General features: G+C 47.8%; 2 protein-coding genes across 2 annotated transcripts in view; one reads left to right on the forward strand and one right to left on the reverse strand.

The window, feature by feature from the left end:
* The window catches only part of SH2D2A (SH2 domain containing 2A), an 8383-nt gene extending 5696 nt beyond the window's left edge, over positions 1-2687 (forward strand). Inside the window, exons 6-8 of the mRNA XM_003795239.3 lie at positions 359-508; positions 649-927; positions 2571-2687. Coding sequence (XP_003795287.2) covers positions 359-508; positions 649-927; positions 2571-2687 — 546 coding nt within the window. The remainder of the gene's footprint in view (positions 1-358; positions 509-648; positions 928-2570) is intronic.
* A 5533-nt stretch (positions 2688-8220) lies between these two features.
* The window catches only part of PRCC (papillary renal cell carcinoma (translocation-associated)), a 33494-nt gene continuing 23006 nt past the window's right edge, over positions 8221-18708 (reverse strand). Inside the window, exons 4-7 of the mRNA XM_003795240.3 lie at positions 14152-14247; positions 11726-11869; positions 9313-9378; positions 8221-8664 (exon numbers count right to left, since the gene is read on the reverse strand). Coding sequence (XP_003795288.1) covers positions 8578-8664; positions 9313-9378; positions 11726-11869; positions 14152-14247 — 393 coding nt within the window. The 3' untranslated portion in view covers positions 8221-8577. The remainder of the gene's footprint in view (positions 8665-9312; positions 9379-11725; positions 11870-14151; positions 14248-18708) is intronic.

Raw genomic sequence — 18708 nt, forward strand, 5'->3', positions numbered from 1 at the left:
ATAGGCGCCGAGCCGCTAATAACTTTTAAACTAAAGACTTCTAAAGCCTTGTTGCATTTTTACAATCATAGACATAAACGGAAACTAGCCTGACCCTGTGTTCCAAAAGAAAATAAGTTTAATGCTAGTTACAGCCTATGACCACAGTATGATCACTTCCATCCACTCCAGGTTTCCTTGCCATCTCCATCTCCTCTTCCTCACATAGGGAACACAGTCCAGGCCACATTCCTGAGTCTATCTCCTCTCCCCCATCCTCCACTTGGACCAGAGTATTCTGTCCTCCAGGGTCTCCTGCCTACCCCCAACCCTGCCCTCTCTTGAATCAAATCCCTCCAACTTCCCCCTTTCCCAGCAGACTCCAGAGCCCATAGGACTTTTCCTAAGGACTGAAGAACCAGATTCTGGAAGCAAAAGCTGGGACCCAAACCCTCAGTACAGCCCAATCATTAAAAAGGGGCAGGCTCCAGCCCCAACACAAAAAGAGAAGAACTCAGAACCAAAGGAGGTATTATTTGGCTGGAGGGGTTGAGGGAGGGAGAGGAGCCAGGAAACAAAAAGAGGAGAGAGGCCACTGAGGGAGGTGGGGGGCCAGGAGGAAGGAGGCTCTCCCCTGACTCTACTGGGGGACCTTGCTCTCTCTCCTAGCCCTCCCAGCCACCCAGGCCCAGGCCTCCCATCCCCACCAAACCTCAGCTGCCCCCGGAAGCCTACACAAGCCCCTCTCTTCGACCCCGCCTGGCCACACCCCTCAAGCCCACCAACCCTATCTACTATGAGCCTGATGAACCCATCGCCTTCTATGCCATGGGCCGGGGCAGCCCTGGGGAGGCCCCCAGCAACATCTACGCTGAGGTAGAAGGTGAAGGCCCTCTGTCCCCACCCATGCTGCAGAAGTGCCGGTCCAGGCCTATCCCAGGAAGCCAGGTAAATGGCAGTGCAGGGAAAGGGTAGTCCAAGATTGTCCTGTAAGCTGAACTGGAGAGGGCAGATGCCTGGGTCAGGGTGAAGGTCAGAGGTCTGAGGCAATGTGGGAAGGAACAGCATGGTCCCAGCTGCCAGAAATCCTTTTTTCAGCCATTCAGACCTACCTCACCATTGTCAAGCCCCTACCCCTCCTACTCCACAGAGAAAATAGAAGCCCCAGGCAGATGCCCTCAGCCTCCCCACACCTGAGCCAGCACTTTGATCCATGTCCATCTTGTCCAGCAGGCCCCACCCCATGCATCTCTGGCTCTCTTCCTTGGCCTTCATGGCCTTGCCATCTGGGAGAAGAAGGGTGCTTGGGATCCTCTGTCATCTCAGATGAGCTCAGGGGAGGGGGCATCTGTCCTCCTAGCCTCCTTCTGCACACCCCCTCGATCTCCCCCACTCCCTGTCTCCTTCCTCATCAAGTCAGCGTCTCCTGCTCCAAGTTAGGCCCACTAGCTGTGTCCATTCTCTCCCTCTACCTCTGTCCCATCTTCAGGCCCTTCCCCAGCCCACCTCCCTGCCCCTTCCACTGCCTCAACTCCCCCTTAGCTGTGAGGACTGCTTGTGCCCACCCACACCCTGCCAACTGCTGCTGTCCTCAAGCTGATGCCGCAATTCCATGTCTCCACCTAAACTTTTCTCTGGGCTTCTGGTCAGCTCCTCAGCATCCCATAGCCCCTCAAACTCAACACAGCCAACACCACTGTCACCCTCACCCCTAGATTGCTTCCTCTCATGTTGGCTATCCTGACTGATCAGCCAACTACCAGCTAATCCAGCCCTCCAGCTACCCAAGCTAGCATCCCAGGGCTCCCTCAAGATCTCCTCCTTTGTCATCCAGTCCCCCTCATTAGCCAGAAATTCTTGCTGGGTCTCTTCCCAATAGATGTTTCCTTTTCCTAGCTCCAACCCCATTATTTCTCATCTGGACTTTTCTAAGAGCTTCTTAACCAAGTTTCCTACCACCAATCTTTCTACTTCTGATCCCTCTGCCCCGAGATCAGAATGGTCTTTCTGAAGCAGCTGCCTGGCCCATGAGGCCTCCATGCTTCAGTGGGGTGTCCCTCCTCCTTAGCCTTCACACCACTGCTCCTGTCCTCCTAGAACATTCACATCTCTCCAAACCACCAAGTGGTTTCAAGCCTCCTCAGTTTGCACCCTCCGATCTGTCTACCTGCAGCAATTTCCTGCAAGCTTGTCCTCCCATTGCTCTTTCAGTCATCCTTCAAGACCAGTGTGCCTTTCGCTTCTGGAAAGTTCTCCCTGAACTGGCCAGAGACTGTGCTTTACACACACACACCTGCCACTGATCACCTTGGGCCACTGGTCTCTTCTCATCTCCTCATCCCCCTTCCCCAGTAGAGTGTGAGCCCTCTGAAGGCAAGCTTGGGACTTAGCCTCTGTCTCCAAAGCACAGTCCCTGGGCATACAGCAGGTGCTCAGGAAATGTCTGCTGAATGAATAAATGAGAGAGGTTTAGACCCCCTAACTGGAGGCCAAATTCTAGTAAGACCAAATGTTGTGGCTCTTGAGACTGCAGGTAGGCCTAAGAGGCAGAGGGTTTGAAGTGTGACGTAGGACTGTCCTTCTCTCTGCAGAGTCCAGGTGGACCACAGCTATATTCTGAGAACTCTGTGGCTAGACAAGGGCCTGCCCTGCCCCAGAAGCTTCCATCCACCTGGAGACACACCCTTCCCCACAATCTTTCAAGGTAGATGCTTCTGGACAAAGGACAGGCGTGGTTCCCTTTTGGGCCTCCCCAGTAGCTGGTGAGTCTGAGCTGGGGGAGAATAATTTAAAACATCTGGTCCAAAGACCTTCACACTGGGCACCCTTCTCAGGAAATAAGGATGGAACAAATCATAGGTGATCAAAGCTGGAAAGGACCCCAGCCATCATCTACTGCAAGGATGGCAAAGAGGTGTCATCTTGTGTGCCAACATCAATCCATTGGTTGTGGCTGCCTAGATCACTGCATTGTAGAGGATATTAAGGACATATCTGAACTCAGCAGAAAATAGCACCATGATTGATTAGTGATGTCTGCCATGGGTAAGGGATGGAGGGTGAGCAGCACTTCATTTGCCCTAACTGATCAAGTCCAGTTCCCTCACTGCACAGATAAGGAAGAAAAGCCAGAGAGGGACAGTGACTTGGTCAAGGTCAAGGACCAGAACACAGGCTTCCTGATTACTGTGTAGTCCCCTGTCCCTTACCCAACATCCACAAATTCTTCTCCACAGAAAACATCAAAGATCCCCTCAGATAGGAAAGGTGGCTGCTTTCCAGAGTGCTTGCTGCCCATGGGGACCCAGGTGCTGGATCCTAGCTTAACCCTGGCCCCTGACAGGTCCAGTCCCCCTCAAAGAAGCCTGGAGGTCAGAGGATCAAATGTGGGTCCATTTGCTCTTAAGGACATGCCACCTGGCTCCCTTCCAAGGGTCCCCAGGAATCCAGTGGCTCAGGGCTTGGCTATGCTCTAAGACAAAAGCAAGCATCCCGGGAGGGTACTGCTGGCCCCTGCTGCCCTGGTTTCTCCTCCTGGAGTCTAATTTCCTTGGCCCCCTGAGCCTTTGAGTCTGGGCCCTGGTCCAACGCTGCTGTTGTCTGAGGAATGGTTTGGTGAGAACAGATGTTAGAACTTGTTTGTTGATTCTTGTCTGGCTAATAAATCATCGCCAACTGCCTCCCCCCATGGGACCTAAGTCTTCCAGGTTCCTTCTGTCTCCGACCTTCTCTCCTTCATATTGTGGAAGACAAGTGGTTGAACACCCATTTCAGTAGGGATAGAGGGGCAGATGCTTGGGCAAGGGTCACAGGTCTGTCAGCTGAGGGGCTAGAGGCACCAAGGCAGGGGACACAGACCTCTCTAAAGTATTCCTTCTCTTGAAGGAGGCAGCCAGGGCAGAGTGGTGGTCCCACAGCCTGAGGGTCCCAGTAAAGAAAGAGAGGCAGGGTAGGGAGGGGTGTGGTGGAGGAGCAGCCCCTACTCCTCCTCCCCAACCGCTCTGCCAAGTATGACTCCGGGCAGGAGGAGGATGTGTTATTAACTGGCGTGTGTGAGTTCTTAGACTACAGGGAGCCCTAAAATGGCTCCAGATTCTCTTCTGTCTTCCTAGCATCTTGGGCTTAGGCTCTTTGCCTCAGTCAGGACCCTGTACCCTCCTGTCCTTATTGTGATGCTTTGCCCCTAGACACACTTCCACAGCCTCCTCCCACTATGCAGGGCTTCACATCCTGGGGCTCCAGTCACCTGGAGGAATAGTCCTGGGCCTTACTTTTGTCTCAGACTAGGGACTTTCTGAGGTGGGGCTTTGTCTGCCCCAGAAAGTCCTCAGGGCTCAAAGCAGAGACTGCCACCCCATCCAGAAGCTACCCATCCTTGGTGCTCCTGTGGTCCCACCTGTGCACCCTGTCTTTACATGCTCATTCCTATGAGAACTTAGTTAAGGCAATGGGTGCCTGTCAGGGTTCCTCTCTGTCAAGGGGCCCTGTACCAGCCTAAGGCACAAAGACCCTCCAAATCCACCCTCCAGGCCATGGCCCCTAAGCCTGGGTGCAGCCACCGCCCCACAGCACCCTCAGCCTGGCACAGGCTCCAGCCCAGTGACTGGCCAATTTGCCTCCTTTCTACCCAGCACTAATTAGATTAAGGAGAATCTTTGCTGCTGAGTCAACAGAGTCAGGGTTCCACTTCCTTTTGTTTAGACCTCAGGCCTAGAGGAGAGGTGGGGAGAGAGGCAGGGGGGAAGCGAGGAGAGCAGATGGCTTTGCTGAAATCAGGGAGAGCTGAGAGTGCAAAAAAAAGCCTTAGATTAGACTCCGGGAGTCACCTCACCTGATCCCTTGTAGCAGAGTAAGGATGCAGCCGAGTGGCCTGTTCTACAGCCAGAGGCAGACATCAGAAGCCACAGGGCAGGGTTTCTCAGTGTTTGGGGTCTAACAGAACAGGCAGAGATGCCTAGTGACGCACTTGGTGCTCCTGGCCTGCTAGCCACGGAGAAGGCAGGACCCAGGGATCTCCCTTCGGCTCCACATAGCTTGGGGTGATGCTATGTCATGAAGAGCCCATGTTCTTGTCATGGTACTGTGTTAACTGGCTGGTGTCCTTTGATAGGGAAGCCTTCTTCTGTGCCCCTGCATCCCATATTCCTATGAAACAGAGATTCCCCTCACTTGCACACAGGGTCACTGATGAGTGAGACAATGCAAGTGAAGGGCTTTGAAAAGCAGGACTGCTGAGACTAGAGGGACTTCAGAGACCCTTGTGACATAACTTTTCATTTCTACTAAAGAGGAAACTAAGGTCACAGGGAGTAGGAGGCAGGTCTTATCACCCCTGTCCAATGGAGGCCCAGCCCTGCAGACAAGGTGATGGAGCCGCCTTTCCTCTCAGCGTTGGGGATGGCCCCAATTTGCTGACTCCATTTCCAAGAAGGCCTGGGGCTGAGAGGGAGGAGAGTTGAGTAACTTGCACAGAAGAAGGGGCCTGGCAGTTCTGTAAGCAGGCTGCTCCTCCCAGCCAGGAGGGGAAGGCATTTCTCACCTGGCCATCCCATCTCTCCCTAGACCTCCTCTGGCTAGGCCCCTCTGGCTCAGCCCAGCCCGAGGTCCAGGTCCCTGCCAGGAAACAAAGGCCTTGCTGTGAGCAGAGAAAACTGCCCCCACTACAGGGCCAGCTCTGTGCTCCTGCCCCAGCCGTCTGCAGTGCCACTGACCCTGGGGCTCTTCTAGCTTCAGTCCTCCCTACCAGCTGCCCTTTTCACACTGTCTACTCCCTCAACTAGTGCAGTGGGTGGTTCCAGTAAGGCGGGCCTGTAACTCTGGCTCAGAGCAGGGTGATTGAAAGCTACTAATAACCCCTGAACCTCAGCTGTCACAACTGCACAGCACATCAAAGCCCACAAACCCACTCAGGGAGGGTTGTTGGCCAGTCACCACTGCACCACTGAGCCCCACCCTTAACTACCTCTTCTAGTCCTCACCTGAAAGGGAGGAAGAAAGGGTAAAAAAGGACAAAGAGGATGCAGCCCAGAGCACCCAGGCATCCTGGCCACTCCCCCATGCCCCACAGAACTTAGCCCCTCAATATTTACACTGTGGCTTTAGACAGTAGCTGAGCACCTCAGTTGTCATTGGGACCTGACTGGGTCCCTCCCAAGAGGCCTGGACATTGAAAACCCTGGAACACCCTCATGACAACCCTGTCATCTCCATGAGAGTCTGATGCTTGTGGCTCTCAGCTCCAGTGTTCCGGTAAACCTGACACTGCCCACCAGAGATTGTCCCAGTCCCTCTAACACCTGCCAGGGCTATTTGGATCCCCTTCTGACCAAAGCCTTCACCTTCCTCTTTCTGCCCATTGACTGATGGCTGCCATGACAATATTAACCAGTATCATTCTTTCTCTCTCCCTCATCCCTGTTTTCTGTTTACGTATGAGAACTTGAAGCTACTGTCACCAGCAAGCCCTCCCAAATGACAGCTGTCCATTTTCTAACCTGTTAGTATTTTTCAGTGACCAGGAAATTCCGACCACCAAATAAAATACCATCTTTGGTGACTACTTGAGGAGAACTAAAGGAGGTGGGAGGCAAGATGGTTCAAGGTACCTAGCTCAGCTCTGCCCATTCTCAGAAGACACTGGGTCTCACCTCACTACCTCCTGCCTCCCAGCCTAGAACTCTTCCCGCTACATCGAGGTGCAGCCCCTAAAATGAGAAAACCTGAACTGCTGAATACCGGGAGTGTGGCAGTTCAGGGGGAAGGGCCAAACCCAGTGACAGGAAAGTAAATACTTCACTCACTAGGAGCTGCTGACCTCACACCTAAGATGCCCTAAGGGTGAATCTCAGTCCCACCCGCTGTGCCTCGGGGTGGGAGCAGGCAAGGATGATGCTCCTTTCAGGAGGTTGGGCTGGATACACAGATTTGGCCAACTACAGCCGAGTGTCCCTGTGGGACTTAGGAGCCCTGTCTGGCTCCAACCCGAAGTAGGTCAGATTTCAGATAAGCGGGTGATTTTCCTGTAAGTGATGAAACCCTCCTCTGCACTTAATGAGAAACAGACTCTTCAACTTACCCCAGCACAAAAAACCAGAAGCATGGTGAGATCCCTCACTTGTCTCATCTTTCTCATCCCTCAAACCCCACCATTACCTCTTTACACTGCCCCCTCCAGCTTCCACCCTGCCTCCCTGTCAGCATGGCTACTAAACATGGATCCTCCTCAGTGTCCCCTGCAAAAGTGAGCTCCAGCATCTCTGCCTGGTCACCAGCTCCCCACCTGGGATCCACAGCTCTCTTGTATGAGTCTCTCCAACACTTCTCTCCTGCAGGAAACCACAGCATCCAAGCCCTACTAGGGGTCCCGGTATCCTTCACAACATTGCTCAATGGTGTTTGTGGTATGACCTATACACTATTTTCATAACCTTGCCCCAGGTGGAAGGAATCCTTCCATCTGTCTTATCTTTCTTTAGTACCACAGTGCCCTGCAGCTAACTGGAATCTATAGACCCTGCCACCTCCCTTCACCATCAAAGGCCAGGGATCATGGATATCTACCTAACTCCCGAGCGCTACATGAAGTTTCCAAAATAGTGCGGGGCAAGGACAACCAGTGCCAATCTGAATCTTTAGGAACAGGCATTTCATCACTTTACCTCCTGCTGAATGGAATTTTATGTCTTTTTTTTAATTGCATGATTGAACTTTTTTTTTTGTTTTTTTTTTAGAGACAGAGTCTCACTTTTTCACCCTTCGGTAGAGTTCCATGGTGTCACAGCTCACAGCAACCTCCAGCTCTTGGGCTTAGGCAATTCTCTTGCCTCAGCCTCCTGAGTAGCTGGGACCACAATGCCTGGCGATTTTTTTTTTTTTTTTTTTTTTGGTTGTAGCTGTCATTGTTTGGCAGGCCCAGGCTGAATTTGAACCCACCAGCTCCAGTGTATGTGGCTGGCACCCTAGCCGCTGAGCTACAGGCGCTGAGCCTATGTCTCACAGTTCTTCACACCACAGAAAGAACCTCTTGACTTCCCCAGTCTCCAGAGTTAAGATTAGCAATACTTTCCATATTTGGGGTCACAGGCCCCTTTGAAAGTCATCCTTCCCTATACAAAATTGTATATACAATTTCTAGGGTCCTCAATAACCATAAACTCAGCTAAATGGTGGGCAGAAACATAGCTCATGAAGTTTGGAAAGTGCTTCACATAGGTAAACAGCAAGGTCCAGGGACAGGGTAGGTGGCGTCTGTCAGACTGAATGTTTTATTTCAACAGACATCCCTGGTTTTAAAAAAAAGGGGGGCGGGAGGGGGTCAATATTTCATCACATCCGACAGAGAGCAAAACTCCCATCCAAGATTCAGAGCCCCTTCAGGGGCACCACTCAAGTCTTTGCTAGCTCCGAGACAGAAAGGAGCTGAATTTTCTAACTTTTGTTAAGAAAGATCTATCAAATATGTTCATTCTCGCAGAGGCGAGGGCTGGGTCCTCAGGGAAAGAGATCCTGGGCTAAGAGCAGCTGGGGTCCCAGAAGTGAAGCTGGGGGCCGAGCCAGCTGGGCTGGCAGGAGGTCCTTGTAAGAGTTGGTTCTGAAGCCCTAGAATCCATACTTGGCTTGGGTCTGACGGCGGCTGAGCTTGTTTTCTGACCAGGTGTTCTTCAGTTCCAGCTCACGCTCCTTAGCCTGTGGCAAGAAGAAGAGGGTGGGGAGAGTCAGACTGGAATTCTGAGAGACATTTTCCTCCTGCCAGTGAGAGCATCCCAATTTAAAAATCTTTCTCCCATCAAAACACTATGGCAGATTTTTGACCTAACCCCCATGCTAGCCAAGGGTCAACTATATCTGAAGGCTGCCCAGTCATACCAAATAAATACCAAGACATATTCTAATTCTAATTCTAAAACATTCAGTCTGACATTTTGGATTATTTGTAATTCCGACTTGCCTGCCACAAAACAAAACCAAGCCCCTCATGTGGATGTTATGCTAAGCTGGTCAATCAGCTTTTTGTTTAGTTTTTTAAATTACTAGATAAACTTGGCATTTAAAATAATGCTGTGATAAACCGTTTCAATCTCCTTTTGGACTATGTTTTAGACATGTGAATTTTCAATTAAGAGTTTATTCTAAGCACCGGCACCTGAGCCTTATCTGCAGTGAACTGAGCTGGAGCAGGATCACCCTTTGAAGGACATACCCCCGCCTAGTGGCCAAGGGGAGAACATCTGCTAGAAGATGGTCCCAGCCCCAGGGCTGCTAGCCCATATCTCATCCTTCAAATTCCCAGATTTACAGGAACCCTGCCTGCACTAGGGCCCTCAGCCCTCTCACCTGATGAATCAGATATGTGATCTGATGTTTCCGCCGCTGCTGGCCTGTTGGCTGCTCACCCTTCTTCTGGAAGGGAAGAAAATACAGTCATAAATCTCGAAGAAGAAAGCAGAAGTTTCTCTTTTGCCCAGATGGTACAAGTTTGAGACAGAGAAACCAATTACACAGCCCAAATCTTGGGGGAGAAAAGATAGCTTGGAGCTGTTTTTATGTCTATATACTTACAGAACAGTTATTAAAGCAACTATAAAAAAAAAATTTCAGCAATACTTGCCTAGGCTTGGCACTCATAGCACAATGGTTACAGCACTGGCCAAATACACAGAGGCTGGCAGGTTCAAACCCAGTCCAGGCCAGCTAAACAACAATGACAACTGCAACAACAAAACAATAGCTGGGCATTGTGGCAGGCACCTTTAGTCCCAGCTATTTGGGAGGCTAAGGCAAGAGAATGGCTTAAGCCCAAGAGTTTGAGGTTCCTGTGAGCTGTGACACTACAGCACTCTACCAAGGGCAACATAGTGAGACTCTGTCTCAAAAAATAAATAAATAAAATAAAATAACAAAAACAGAAATACTTGCCTAAAATAACTCCAATGGCCTAATGGATAAAGCACTGGATTCCCAAGCCAGAGGGGAAAAAACAAAAGAAAGAAAAGAAATACTTGCCTAAAATAGCCTGCGAATATCCTCATTAGACTGGAAATACTCTGAGATCAGGACTTTGTTTCTTTGGTCACTCCACCCCACCCCCTGCATTACCCACAGGGCTCTATCCAGGGTGGATATTGAAGACCAATTTTACCGAGTACAGTCAGTCTGAAACAGCTACATGCCAGGTACAGGTGACTTTCTGCCTTCCTCCAGGCCCTCCTACAATCCCTATGCCCATCTCTCTTCATCTCTGTCCCTTCCTCCCCAGTCAGGCCAGATGTCTAGCCCGTCTCCTGCTACTGCTTACACGCTCTCTCCCATCAATCACCTCTGGCTAAAACCCTACCTCCCCCATTCACGTAAGTGCCAACAGCTTCTCTGGAATTAGAAATTTTACAATCACTCCATCTCTCTCCAACCTCCCAGCCTCTATCCATAACTGCACTGAACCCCTAACGAAGCTCTGATGCAAATGATTTACTGTCAAAGTCTATATTGGTCTGGGCTTTCATTCTGTGGTTTTTCTAGCCTCTGCCAGAGCTGTCTCAGACTAGAAGCTTCCTAATCAGCTCCACCCAACTCCCAAAACTCCTCTCCAGAGTCTCCTCAGCACTTATGTAATCAATTTGCACTGTAATCATTTACACTCAAGTGTCCTTAAATCTCTTCTTCCCAACTACAATGCTGTCAACTACTCAAAGACAAGAACCATATCTTTTTCTCCTTTTTAAAATACCTACTTCAATACAATGAGACAGTAGGAAGAAAACTTGGAGGAGGAAAATAGCAAACTCTAACTGCTTGCTACTATTTAATGCCATTTAATGTGACAGTTAAAGATGATGTACATAAAACATCCAGCCCCACTGCTGGCCCACAGTGAGCACTAACAACAGTAGCTATCACTACATGACGGTACTTCTCAGCCCAGTTAGCTGAGCACACTCTCCTAAGTGGTTTTTCCAGTAAACAGTGATGGATCTGCGCTGATCTAACCACAATCCTTTGCTCTGTCCTATATGACCGCCAGCATTCAGTTAAAACAAACGACTGGGGCTCAGATGGCCATCTGTGGCCATAGAACAAAGCAAAGCAAATGGGGGAGGATAAGGGAACAAAATCCTCGACCTTGGCCTTGCTGGTGCTGGGCTCAAATCCAGGGCTTCCCCACTTGCCCCCCTATGGCAGGCTCATAAATGTCCACAATTGCTGTTCTCAGCTACTAGGTGAAAAGATGTTCATCATACTGACTGGAGGAAATCAGCACAGAGAAGGCAGGAGCATAGTGTGGGAAAGGTGATGAATAGAAGTGTCTGAAGAGCTGCTAGCTGGCCACAATAAATGATGAAAAGAGAGAGAAGGAACTGCTTGATCAGAATCTAGGGATTCCAGGACTTCTGAGGCTCTGTTGTGCCCATGCCTCAAAGATATGTTGAGCCAGGTCCCAGCTTAACAGGATGGAGAGGGATATGCTGGAACAACTGTGGTTTCTATCCAGCCCAGGAAGGAGCCACATACATAGAGACCTTCCCAGCTGCAGGCTGGTAACTGGCCTCCACCATCCAGCCCGGGGAAGTTAAAGTGCCACAAAGTTCTGATAGGCAAGGCCTACCTGTGGTGCTCGGGACATATTCCTGCAGTTCCAGGGGCAGTGTGTACTTGCTGAAGGTGTTGTGACAACAGCAATGGGTTTGAGGGTGAGACAAAATTTTGCTTTGGGGCCTCCGAAGTAGGCCACCCAACAGGCCTTCCCACTTACTTTGCTGAATGACTTCATGGTCTTCTCTTCTGTCAATGACTTGGTCATCCACTGCTGAGCCCCACTCAGCTGGTCATCACCTTTGATCTCCACAAAGTTGATTTCCTCCCTCCCTCGGTTTCTCTTGCCCTGTAGTCGTTTAAACTGGGGGCAGGGGGAAGGGGAAGCAGGAATTAGTAATCTGGGTGAGGGGATCAGGAAATGTTGCTAAGGATCCAAAGTTTATGGGATGATCTTGTGCCTCACCAATCCCACTGCACCCTCTATCCCCCTGTGCACTATGATCTTTCACCCGCCATCTACCAAGCTCCCTTAATGCCAGATGAAAGGCTGCTTATACGAGGCCAAGAGGTGTCCCCAAATTTCACAAGTACAAAGAACCAGTGGTATGAATTTGTATCCCAATTACATATAAATTTTATCTGCTTAAAAGGGCTGTATAAAATTTTGAAATTAAGAATTAAAGTTAAGGGTGGCACCTGTGGCTCAAGGAGTAGGGCGCCGGCCCCATATGCTGGAGGCGGTGGGTTCAAACCCAGCCCTGGCCAAATACTGCAACAACAGCAACAACAAAAGAATTAAAGTTAAAAAATAAAATCCAGGATTTCACCTCTAAAAATTGGTTCTTTTTTTTTTTTTTTTTTGAGACAGAGCCTCAAGCTGAGCCCCTGGGTAGAGTGCCATGGCTTCACTGCTCACAGCAACCTCCAACTCCTGGGCTCAAGCGAGTCTCCTGCCTCAGCCTCCCAAGTAGCTGGGACCACAGGCGCCCGCCACAACGCCCGGCTATTTTTTGGTTGCAACCATTATTGTTGTTTGGCGGGCCCGGGCTGGATTCGAACCCACCACCTAAGGTGTATGTGGCCGGCACCTTAGCCACTTGAGCCACAGGCGCTGAGCCTAAAAATTGGTTCTTTATCGATCTCTGAACCAGCAGACCCCACACCAGAGTAGATGTCAGAGAGTAAGAATGTGGAGCTGGGTAGAGAGAAAACCTCACACACAAAAAAGGCCCAACTAACTTTCTAGGAGACTGCTATTCTTTTCTCCTAAAACAAAAAACAAACGAACAAAATACCACAGATCACACCACAAGTCATCCAGAGATGTGCCCAGAAGGATGTGTGTGTGAAAGGGAATAGAATTTTAAAACTCGAGCAGCACCTGTGGCTCAGTAAGTAGGGCGCTGGCCCCATATACCTAGGGTGGTGAGTTCAAACCCAGCCCTGGCCAAACTGCAACAAAAAAATAGTCGGGCATTGTGGCAGGTGCCTATAGTCCCAGCAACTTGGGAGGCTGAGGCAGGAGAATTGCTTAAGCCCAAGAGTTTAAGGTTGCTGTGAGCTATGACACCATGGCACTCTACCTAGGGCGACATAGTGAGACTCTTGTCTCCCAAAAAACCCCTCAAACCTTCAGTGAGACCCAGGCCCTGGTCTGAACATTAGTGCAACCTCCTAGGCACACTCTCCCTGCAAGAAAATTAACTTTTGCCACTAAGTGAGTTCTCTGCTATCTCCTGGGCTTAGGACCAAAAGGGCTCAACTACTGCACTTGCCAAGAAGGATACACAGAGGGAAGTGGTTATCAATCATAGCAGAAGTATGCAATGGGATAAATACTTTCTGGGAAAAGTAGAAATGAATGATTTTTTATAAGATCCTCTATGGAAAGGCAGCGCCTCCTATCTCTCCAACTCCCTTCTAATAGGCTGTAGCCCCCTCCCCTACAGATTGAACAGCACTTTGTACCTTACACATGAGCCTGACACCACAGAACACTTCCCTTATGCAGAGGCTCAGGAGAAACTCCACAGCAGGGGATATAGCTATGTGAGACACAAGGGTTATCTAACACAGCTACTGGGTACCTCCTAACATCCATTTGCCCCTTTAGTGTGAATAAATTCAAACTTTTAGCTAGGCATACTACTACAGATAAAAGACTGCATATCCTTGCAACTAGATACAGCCATATGAACAGACACTAGTCAGTGAGATAAAAGTAGACATGTTCTTAGGAACTTTTAGGAAGTCTCCTAGAAGGGAGGAGAGGGTAATTTCCCTCCTCTTTCTGCACCCTGCTGTCTCTTCAATACAGATGCGATGGCTGTAGGTTTAGCTACTTCTATCCTGGACCACAAGAATAAAGGCCACAAGGCTACAGATGGCAAAGCAATGATCGGAAGTGGACAGGGCCCCTGATAACTTTGTGAAGCTGCCCCACTACTGCTGGTCTGACTACTTCTGTCCTTCTTTAATGAGGAAAAAACTGACTTCTCTCCTACATGTATAAGCCACTATTATTTAGAGTTTCTCAATTATATATTGCCAAACTAATCCTTTGTTGTTTTATTTCTTTTAGCTTCAGATTTGAAACCTGGTGTCCAAGGGTCAAAGATGATCACTTGTGCTTTGTTAACTTACTGCTTCATCATCAATGAAGGAGGCATCTGGGGCAATTTCCGGGGGGGGGACCAAGGCCGGGTCCTGTGCAGGATAGTAGCCACCACTGTAATAATCCTGCAGCCAAGAGGGAAAAAACACACCAATTGAGGGCACAGTGGAGAGAGAAGATGAGGTCTGCCCAGAACAGAGAAAACTCGGCAAAGAGGCAGTGGTGAGATGCCCACACACCCCTCAAACAGATCAGGCGAAGCCACAGACCCACAGGACCTACCCTGTAGCTCAGGATCAGCTCCTACAGCCTTTGTGGACCTGTACTACCCAGACAGATGGATATATTTTAGGGAAGGGTAACAAAGAATAAAGAAAGTGTCTCCTGCTTCAATCTATACCCTGTTCCCTAGGCTGTTTCCCAAGAGCAATTCCTGTCCACCTCTGACTACACCCTTGGCCCCGCTCTTCCTGCTGAGAAGACCCCAGTAAGCTTCGATGTAAGCAGGGACAGGGGGGTTCGAGCCACGCTGTTCTTACTCCTCATCCCAGGGAGGCCCTGTAGACACAGGTGACTGTAGGTAAGAGGTGGGAGGGTGTAGATCAGTGATACAAAGCAAGCTACACTAAGGTATTATAAAATTTATAATTATAAAATTTGTGTTAACTAATTTTTAGTTCAGAAATGTGGTAATTCCCCTTAGAGGTGAGGTGCCCAGATATTACCATTGTCCCTAGAGGAAGAAGGTTGAAGGCAAGAGCACAGCGCCTATTGTGGCCAAGTCAGCCAGCCCAAAGGTCAAGAAACTATTCCCTTCTTGCCTGTATTTTTACTTCCAGTCTTGTCCAAAACTCCAAGGAATGCCCCTCTATGAGAATTTATTTTATAATGAGCTAAATGGAAAACAGGTTTAACATTTACCATATAAAAATAATATATAAGATCTAATAAGTACAATCAATGCAACCTAATTCTTTGTAGCCTCAGTGAATCCCAAACAATAAAACATAATAATAATAATGATATACAAGAATCCAGAGCAATTAGAGTATGGATTTTTTATAATGGTATTCACAGTAAGATACATTTAAATTTTAAGTTCCCCTATCATATTTAAAGTACTTTAATTTGCACAGACTGCCTCAATGGTGCTCATAACTACATACAGAATTCCAATTTCTTATTTGTTTTTTGAATATAAACCAGTGGTTTCATGGATTTATTTTATTTTATTTTATTTTTTCAGTTTTTGGCCAGGGCTGGGTTTGAACCCGCCACCTCTGGCATATGGGGTCAGTGCCCTATTGCTTTGAGCCACAGGTGCTGCCCTGGTTTCATGGATTTAATAGCATCTTTTTTTTTTTCCTTGGAGACAGAGTCTCACTATGTCATCCTGGGTAGAGTGCCATGGCGTCATAGCTCACAGCAACCTGAAACTCTTGGGCTTAAGGGATTCTCTTGTCTCGTCTCCCAAGTAGCTGGGACTACAGGTGCCCACCACAATGCCCAGCTCAAACCTACTGGACTTGGTGTTATGTGGTTGGCACCTACTCACCGAGCTACAGACACTGAGTCTAAATAGCATCATTTTTTTTTTTTGCTAAAGAGGTCAAAATAACTATTTTCCACCTTCCTTCTAACACTAACCTTGAGGGGGAATATATTATCTCTGATCAGACTACAGGATACAACGAAGTTCAATAGCAAAAACTTAAGAAATAAAATTGTTTTCAAAGTCTCTGGTCAGAACAGGGTCTCCTTTAAGCCCTCCCTCCCTACCCACCCTCCAACTCAAAATAAGGTTAATTATTCATTCAGAGAATCACAGTGGTTCAAGGAAACATAAGCCTTCCATTTACCCCAGCCCAGCAATAAAACTCTGCAGCTGCCTAATCATGGGGACAGCCAGCTGCCTCTAGCCAACCTGACCACTGCTACCAAGTCCAGCTCCTAGAAGCCCTCTCCATCCAGCAAACTTTCATTGCTGAGAAATTCTTTTTTTTTCCCCTTTTACAAGATTTTTGTCATGAGCATTCTTTCTTAAACCTACTTACACCCTAGCATCTTACACTTTTACTCTCTGGAGCTACAATAAACAAATCTAAATATCTCTTCCAAACAACATTTGAACAAAACACCAATAAAAATAATTATAATACACATAACCATTTATTGAGCATACTACATTCCAGGCACCAGCATGCTAAGCTAATATAATTCTCCTAGCAATCTTACAAGGTTGCTCTTATATCTCACTTTATAGCTAAGGAATCTGAGACTTAGAAAGCCAGTTAAGTAATGTGCCCAAACTTACACAGCTTAGAATTCAAATCCCAAACTGCCCTCAGGACCCACTCTCTATCACCACAGAACTATGGTCTTCTCTAAAAATCTTCCCTTTTAACTCCTCCTTTGCATTTAACTTTCCATGTTCCCTCTTCTCCTCCTTAGCCCCACCTCTCCCTGCTATTGTTCTGAATACTCCCCACCTCCAGAAACTCTGCTTAGACTAACTCTAATCTAGAAGTCTAGGCCATTGTTCCTTTATTCTTTTCACCCACATTCCAGGAGCCTATCTCTGAGATTACAGACCACTCTTCTCCCACCTTCTCCCTACACCTCTCACCAGCTCCCACAAGATTTTGTTTTCAAAAAAGGGGAACTGCTCCAGGACTTCAGTCTAGACAAAGATTTTATGGCTAAGATTTCAAAAGCATAGGCAACAAAAACAAAAATAGACAAATGGGACAGTATTAATCATTACTTCTGCATAGTAAACAATCAACAGAGGGAAGCAATAACCTGTAGAATGGGAAAAAATATTTACAAACTATTTGTTCAACAGTAGACAAATATCCAGACTATACATAGAACTCAAATACATTAATGGCAAAAACCTAAATAATCCCATTAAAAAGTGGGCAAAGGATCTGAATAGATATTTCTCAAAAGAAGATATATGAGGCTCGGCGCCTGTGGCTCAAGTGGCTAAGGCACCAACCACGTACACCCAAGGTGGCGGGTTCGAATCCAGCCCCGGCCCGCCAAACAACAATGACGGCTGCAACCAAAAAAAAGCCGGCGTTGTGGCGGGCGCCTGTGGTCCCAGCTACTTGGGAGGCTGAGGCAGGAGACTTGCTTGAGCCCAGGAGTGGGAGGTTGCTGTGAGCTGAGATGCCACGGCACTCTACCCAGGGGAAAACCTGAAGCCCCCTCTCAAAAAAAAAAAAAAAAAAGAAGATATAGGAATAGCCAAAAAGTATATGAAAAGATGCTCTACTTCATTAATCATCAGAGAAATGCAAATCAAAACCACAGTGAGGCATCATTTTTCCCCCAGTTAGAATAGCTACTATAAAAAAGACAAAAATAAACACTGGCCAGGATGTGGAGAAAAGGAACCTCTTAGACACTGCTGGCGGGTGTTTAAATTAGTATAGCCAGTATGGAATACAGTATGGAGGTTTCTCAAAAACTTAAAAAGAGAACAACCATATAGTCCAGCAATCCCACTACTGGGTATTTATCCTTTTTATTTTTTTGGAGACAGTCTCACCATGTCGCCCTCAGTAGAGTACTGTGGCATCACAGTTCACAGTAACCTCAAACTCCTGTGCTTAAGCAATTCACTTGCCTCAGCCTCCCAAGTAGCTGGGACTACAAAAAAAACCAAAAAAATTAAATTCTATGTTTTATAATAACATAGATGAAACTAGAGGTCATTCTGTTAAGTGAAATAAGCCAGCCAGAGAAAGACAAAACTCACTATATTTTCTTTTCACTCATATAAAGGAGTTAGAGAAGTTGATCACACAAAGGTAGAGGGTATAATGAGAGTTCCTGGGGGCTGGGAATGGCATGTGGGGGTAGAGAGAAGAAGAAAAGGTTGGTTAATGGGTACAAACAAGCAAGTAAAAGGACTAAGTTTTAGTGTTCAACAGCACAGCAGGTGACTATAATTAACAATACCTTTTATACTTCAAAATAGCTAGAGCAGTGGTTCTCAACCTTTAAAATGCCCCGCACAACCCTTTAATACAGTTCCTCATGTTGTGGTGACCCCTAACCATAAAATTATTTTTGTTGCTACTTCATAACTGTAATTTTGCTACTGTTATGAATCGTAATGTAAATATCTGATATGCAGGATGGTCTTAGGTGACCCCTGTGAAAGGATCATTTGACCCCCAAAGGGGTCAGGACCACACAGGTTTAGAACTGCTGAGCTAGCAGATCTGACATGTTCAGATGACACATTCTATGCATGTATCAAAATATCACATGTATCTCATAAATATGTAAAAATATTATATGTCAAAATATTATATATCAAAAAACAAATAAATAGATTTTGTTTTCACAATAAAGGTATCAATTACGTGGTTCATCCTTAAAGACTCAGGCAATTGGCTCGGCGCCTGTGGCTCAAGTGGCTAGGGTGCCAGCCACATACACCTAAGGTGACGAGTTCGAATCCAGCCCAGGCCCATCAAACAACAATGACAGCTGCAACCAAAAAATAGCTGGGCATTGTGGCGGGTGCCTATGGTTGCAGCTACTTGGGAGGCAGAGGCAGGAGACTCGCT

The sequence above is a fragment of the Otolemur garnettii genome, unplaced genomic scaffold, assembly GCF_000181295.1.
Source record: "Otolemur garnettii isolate 467f Iridium unplaced genomic scaffold, OtoGar3 scaffold00091, whole genome shotgun sequence".
NCBI lineage: Eukaryota > Metazoa > Chordata > Mammalia > Primates > Galagidae > Otolemur > Otolemur garnettii.